The sequence below is a fragment of the Electrophorus electricus genome, chromosome 2, assembly GCF_041902795.1.
Source record: "Electrophorus electricus isolate QZ-2024a chromosome 2, ASM4190279v1, whole genome shotgun sequence".
Lineage (NCBI taxonomy): Eukaryota > Metazoa > Chordata > Actinopteri > Gymnotiformes > Gymnotidae > Electrophorus > Electrophorus electricus.
The window spans coordinates 39,636,196-39,643,198 of NC_137498.1; the positions used below are offsets into that span (position 1 = coordinate 39,636,196).

Genomic DNA, 7,003 nt, shown 5'->3' on the forward strand with positions numbered 1-7,003 from the left:
AAAGAAGCATTTTGGGTCAGTTAAGGCTTATTTCCTAAAATGAGACATGTGAATCTGATGTTTACACAGAATGTATTTATAACACAGTTAGATGTATAGTGGTATTTTGGGCAAAATAAATTGTGAGTGTCTAGTTTCCTGTTTATTTAGATTATTTCAAATATTTTATAGATATAGTTAAAATGACCAGAAAAGTTGGTTAACACTGAAATAGAATACAAGTAAAACTATGGAAACAAGTTCCTAAAAAACTGAGAGGGTCAAGGCAGACTGTAATCAAATTGTTAGTGGCTTTTATGGCATCATAGATAGTTGTTTTTTCCATTTCGGTAAATAGGAAGAATCTTTACTGATTTAATCAATGTGCCAAGTTAATTGTTAATCACATTTGACTAATTTCCATTCAGTGATAATGTAACGGCAAGGAAAACTTATTTTTTATAGTTCATTTTAGAAACAAAATAAAATTCAAAAATGCTTTACATTAACAAGAAAAAGATTCCACAAAGCATAACCAGTTTACATTAGTAAATGCTTGACATTAATAGAAGACTAAAAGTACACAATTCATAATATATAAAATAAAAAATATCTTGTAAACAAAATCATTATGATTATCTCAGCACATATAATACCAGTCAAACGTTTGAATGCACCTGACTGAATGTATGTGTTTAATAGTAGTAAAGGCCTTCTAATCTACTGGAATATGCTTAAATTTGTTTCTAAAACAAATATAATTTGGGAAAGGTGTTATCTTATATATGAATTCATTTTCAGAACAAACACACACAATTTTAGGTGCAGCCTCAGAAAAAAATTGTTTTCTTTCAGCACTTTAGATGCTCACACTACATATGTGAACATCACAGGTGGTTGCTTCATGAAGCTAGTTAAGAGAACACCAACAGCATGCAAAGCTGTCGACAATGTAAAGGATAGTTACTTTGAAGAATCTAAAATCTAAGCTAGCCAACATTTATCACAGCATAATCACATGTATTATTTCATTGCTTTGATACCCTCCCTGTTTTATTAAATGCCAAAAAGAGTAAAAATAAACAAAAAATAGGTGTCTCCAAACTTTTGACTGATATTGTATCTGATAATAATGTAATTATTGCTTAGTGATAAAAAATAACATTAACTCACCTAACTCTTGAATGAGTTCTGGTTCAGTCATTCTTAATATTAAATGAAAGGACACTCTGTGTTGAGAAGGTTCTCTTTCCAAGGCCTGAAACAGAAGCCTCATTGCCTCCTGTCCAGTGGGAGCACTTTGGACTTGCTGGGCTACCCCATCATTGATCAGACTTTGGGAAATGACTGTGTCTGTGATGTCACTGACCCGTGTCACGCGTAAGATTATCTGTTCTTTGAAATCTGTGAGGAATTCTCCAACTGTGGGACACCAACATTCAAAAAGAACAGGCAAAATACAATGGAATGTTTGTTTTGTCTAAAATCATCATGATATGAAGGTTTAATTATGTATTACTTTTACTGATAAATAATTGAGTGGTTAATGCAAATGAAAGCTATCTAATGAAAGGTGAGACCACCAGAAGTTACACAATATATGCATGTAATTATTTTATTTCTAAATTACTGGTGTCAATAAAATGTGTTTTCTGTAAAACTGAAGTTGAGAAAGTAGAACATATATTCTTTAAATGCACTTGTCAGCCTTTAAGTCAATTAAGATATTTTGATCTTGTTCTCATTTGCAAAATATTTGTCTGTGGTAGTATTAGTTTCTCTTGAAAAATGACTACAGAGAACCAGAAGCCTTGCTTGACCTGTTTTCAACATGCAAGCTGCCACTAAAACAAGGGCCCATTAATTCTTCCTCAAGAATCTAAATTTGTCATAGATTATTTCTCATTTGTAAAGAGGGTATACCTCAGTCTGTCAAGCAAAGAAAAGATAATGGAGTGATATGCATCAAAGCAGGTTACATGTAGAAAAGTTGTTCAAATTATCCAGCCTGAAAATAACCATCTAGCCACCTTCTACATTACATAAGAGGCACAGAACAAAAACAATTAATTGGAAAATTTACTTTACTTCTGCATATGGTCCATTGAGATGTGCCAAGATAAAACAGAATGACCATTAATGGTTTCGCAGTGCCGCACACATATGAAACTGTGCTCAAGCTTCCCTATACATGTCAGTCATATGCTGACTTCCAGTATATGATAGTGTTCTCACTGGCAGCTGTCTTACAATGGATATCTTGTAGTGAGGAAGTGAAATAGGACAAAATGATAGTTTGACATGTTGATCAAATACAATGCATAAGAACAATGTATCTTTTTAAGTTAACAAACATCCACCAATAAGTCTCACCATCTGAAAATGTTCTGTTTAATTTGTCTTGTGGATCATTATAAAATCAGAAGTGGTAGTTTTTGAAATAAAGTTTCAGTTAACAAACAACCACCACTTTGCCTCACCATTTGAGAATGTACAGTTTCATGTGTTATGTTGAGTATTATAAACTGAACAAGTGGTCATGCTGCAAACTGGCATTGTTAACCTACTATGTGAACCAATGAAATCACACTTTTTGTTCTATCATTTTGTTCTATTTGTAAATCACACTTTTTGTTCTATCATTAGCATCTGACCATATAAATTAGAAACCTGAATCTCTGGAAAATGCCTTGAGCCCTTAATGAAGCTACAGTACCTATATCCTAGTTCCTGCAAAGGTTTATCCAAACACTTGTGTTGGACAATTTGGTGAATCTATTGTGTTCACCACATTAGCAAGCAGACTAATCAAGGCAGAATGTGTAAGCTTTCCTATCTTACTTGGCTTACGTTGTGATAACGCTAGCTAGCTAACCTAGGAGTGTTGCCAACAGAAAGACCAGATAAATGTTGTAGTTTATATATATATATATATATATATATATATATATATATATATATATATATATATATATATATATATATATATATATATATATGTATTTATATATGTATATATATATATATATATATATATATATATATATATATATATATATATATATAATAGAAAAACAGCTAAAAATTTTAACTGCACAACTGCACATAGTAAAACATGCCAGTGTCTTACCTTAGCATGTTTCCACTGGAGTTGTTCAGAAATAATTTCCAGAATAACACAATAACTAGCTATCTAGCTAACACTAGTTTTTAGTTAACTAGCATCATGGATAACCACAAAAGTAGCTGTATCTTCTCGCATTTTAATCCATATAATAAATAAATTAATAAAATGAATCCTGCTGCTAAACTAATTGCGTGACCTTATAGTTTGTCAGGTGGATGAGGCCATTTTCAAAACGGGGGATGCCTGATTGAAATATTGTCGAAAATAGTTGGATATTTAACACAGTAACTACCATTTAATTAAGTATTATCAATATGGCAGTGCTATAGCTATAAGATCATTAAATCATTATTCACATATTTATTATAGATTAATAATTACTTTTATGAAAGTTCTGTGTTTTTAAAGTGTGAAGACTGCAAATGCCTGGTTCAGATAGTGTACAGGTTTTATACTTTAGACCAGAGGTATTCAAATATTTTCCTCTGGTAACACCCTACCTTTTTAAAGAACATTGGGAGCTCCTCTTAAAATAAAACAAACTTGTTAATATGCAAACTATAATGTATATTTTAGAGCAAAACCAGGTCAAATCATCCCATATGTTCAGTACTTTTATTGTCTATTATTAACTGTAAAATTAAAAAAACAACAAAAAAAAACAAAACAGCAATAAGAGCTGAATTCTGCACATTATCTATTCTAAGATGAGCAGCTAGACAAATGGCAGGCCAATTATAGCTTTACCACCACATACTTTGATGAAGGTAAACCCATATTGTATATAGAATTTTACATGTGTTTTGTCTTTCTTTTTCTAATATTGTTGATTTTGTGGCATTGAAGTTATCCATTTTGAAATTTTGACCAATCGCCACTTGACAACACATTTCTCATGACACTAATACTATTGACTATTAAAAAAAATAAATAAATAAATAAAAAAAATAAAAAAAAAATATATATATATATATATATATATATATATATATATATATATATATATATATATATATATATATATATATATATATAAAATAAGAGTGTCACACTCTGAAAACAAGTTTATGATATTTAAATATTGAACTGCCCCACCCCCCTGGAATTCCTTTGCACCCCAGTAGGGGGCATGCCCCACAGTCTGCATACCACTGCTTTAGATTATAGTATGGTTTGGTACATTGTATAACTTTACCGTAGTCTCTGGATTCTGCCATGGTTTCAGACCAGGCTCTTGTCTAAGCAGGTAGATGCTTGATCTGGTTACACAGGAAAATGTACATATTATAACCATATGTATGACATATGTTCATGACATAAAAAAATAAATAAAAATATTGCTGAGAAACCCCTACAATGTATATCACAAGCCTAAAGATTACATTTTTAAATAGTATCTTTTAAAAAAAACTAAAGATTTTTATTAGTACTAATTCTTTTGTATAACTTTAAAATATGTTCTTTAATTAAAGATGTAAGGTGTAACAGAACTACAGTGTTTGCACAGGGCCTACTGTATTTCTGTAGCATCTTTAAAAAATTTTATGGGAAAGATATTTGTACTGGAATGCTATACTGGATGCAGTAATTATTATGATGAATATGGTATCTAATTATATGTTTATTTAACTGAGAATAAAAATAATATTTTTACTTGTTATGGAATTTTGTTTTTATTTATAAGATAAGGAGCTTATTCAATTAAACAGATTGTATATGTTGCATCACCTTACCTTATAGCAAAGCCTTACTTTATAGGCTTACCTTTCCAGTGTTTTCAGTGGATTGAATTAATTCTGCAAATCGTGTGGTAGTGGTCTATGGTGGTCGAGCCATGGTTGTAACTGATCAAGTGAAACTAATTCCTCATAAACATCTTATCTTGATTTGCCCCTCCCCTGGTGGCCACCAAATTTGGTATGTTGAGTCCTGGCTTACCCTCGATTGGTTGTGAGCGGTAAAGAATGTTTTTTTTAATGTCGGTCTGGTGTTCTTTGATAAGGGGGGATTACGTGTGATATTTGGAGGCTTTTCAAGCCTCATGATAGTTTCATGCCTTCAGCCCTGGACATATAACTCATATAGACTTTAAAGTCCTATTCTCATTGTAATAAAAGTGTATTATAAGTCTAAATCTAAAGATTGGTAATATATAGAAAATTGATTAATGTGGTTCACTTTGTCCTTTCAAAATATACCCTTAGCACAACACTAGTTAGCCATGCTACAGAAGATTCATGTTAAAATGTTCATTCACTATTAAAAATGCTTTGCCAAGAATTTATCACACTGTCCCTTTGTGCCACAGTAAATTTCAGGCTTTAATATGTGTTTTTTGTTTGTTTGCTTGTTTTTGTTTTTTGCTGACATTTGTAATAACCCATATAACATCCCTAATTTGTATATACTGGGGCTTATGCTTGTCTATGTATAATGTGTAACAACCATCACACATTTCATAAAATCCACCCCATTATCTTTATTTTTTATATTTTTATTACTGTTTAATTTTAATGGAGTGGGAATACAAATTTAACTATGAACATTACAAGTGTGAATATTACTAACGTTGTAACCACTCATGTTTCACCCTCAGTGGAGCTGAACAACCATGTTCAACATTTAACATTTTTCTTACCTATACCGTCAAAACTTATTTTAGGGTTTTTTTGGGGGTTTTTTTTTTTTTCCATGCCATAATTAAGGCTGCATTGAGACATATATTCCAGCAGGAGGTGCTGTATACTTTCTGTGTCGCGTTGCCAAACCATAAAATGAACAATGAAATGTAAAATAGGAGAATAAAACTAGATTAATGATGAGCAAGCTACATGCTGTGTTATTTCACAAAATAAACAATTTTAGTTGCAGTCCCGAAAGTGAATAAAGAACTGTCAATAGCCTACTTTCCTATGGTGTGCAAAACTGTACTATGAAATCTTTATTAGAACTCAGTTTATTAGAAAAGCAATGTGAGCATTTTCAGATGTGTTAGCTATGGGAAATATCCTGCAGATAATTTAGCTCTTCCTGCAGATATCTTAGCTTTTAACACTTGCTGAATCTAGATCAGGAAAATGAGATTAATGTAATAATTTGTATTAAACATTTTCAGAAATGTATAACCCACAAAAACTTTTTAAAACAAGTAATAGACAAAAATGTATTGTACTCATAAAACGAGAAACCACTATGACTGGTATTGGCAAAATTCAATATCACAAAATCTAATGTCTTAATTCAGATCACAATCATTAACATTTAACAACATAATATTCTTATAGAGTTCAAAGCTAATCACAGAGCTGTTGCTATGTTCTGCATATTTATTTGACTCTATGTTTGGGATGTCTATATCTTAAACTTGCATTTTAAATTGTTTAGAAATTTCTAATTTTTCCATTTAAAAGTTTAAATAAATCAAGAAGCAAACAGTCATGTGGAACATGCTGTGAAATAAAACGAGAAATGAAGTAATCCAACACCAAACGATAGGAAATTGCCTGACCCATCAATATTCACTAATAACAGCATCTTCAACATCTATTAGTATGAATCACTGTTCAGGCTGACAGCGTTAGTGAATTTGCATATAGCCCTATCTTAGAATTTCAGTACATTAGAAGTTTAAGTAGTGACTTGTGTTATCCGCTGGAGATATGTTTTGAGAATTACGAGTTTTGAGATGTTGCAGTCCTCTTCATCCTTATTTATTAATCAACACACACTGTTGTGCTCTATTCTTTTTATTATTATTATTATTATTATTATTATTATTATTATTATTATTATTATTATTATTATTATTATTATTACTGCTTGGTTACAGTATATTGTATGTCGAATAACCAGAGGCGATGGGGGACCCTGGTGTTTTCCCGTCCTGCTCCTGCAGTC

At 31.2% G+C, this 7,003-nt stretch overlaps 1 protein-coding gene across 1 annotated transcript in view; it reads right to left on the reverse strand.

The window, feature by feature from the left end:
- Positions 1-4,947, reverse strand: part of LOC113580985 (uncharacterized) — a 47,782-nt gene extending 42,835 nt beyond the window's left edge. Inside the window, exons 1-3 of the mRNA XM_035529504.2 lie at positions 4,871-4,947; positions 4,302-4,365; positions 1,153-1,401 (exon numbers count right to left, since the gene is read on the reverse strand). Coding sequence (XP_035385397.2) covers positions 1,153-1,401; positions 4,302-4,323 — 271 coding nt within the window. The 5' untranslated portion in view covers positions 4,324-4,365; positions 4,871-4,947. The remainder of the gene's footprint in view (positions 1-1,152; positions 1,402-4,301; positions 4,366-4,870) is intronic.
- Between the last annotated feature and the right edge of the window lie 2,056 nt (positions 4,948-7,003).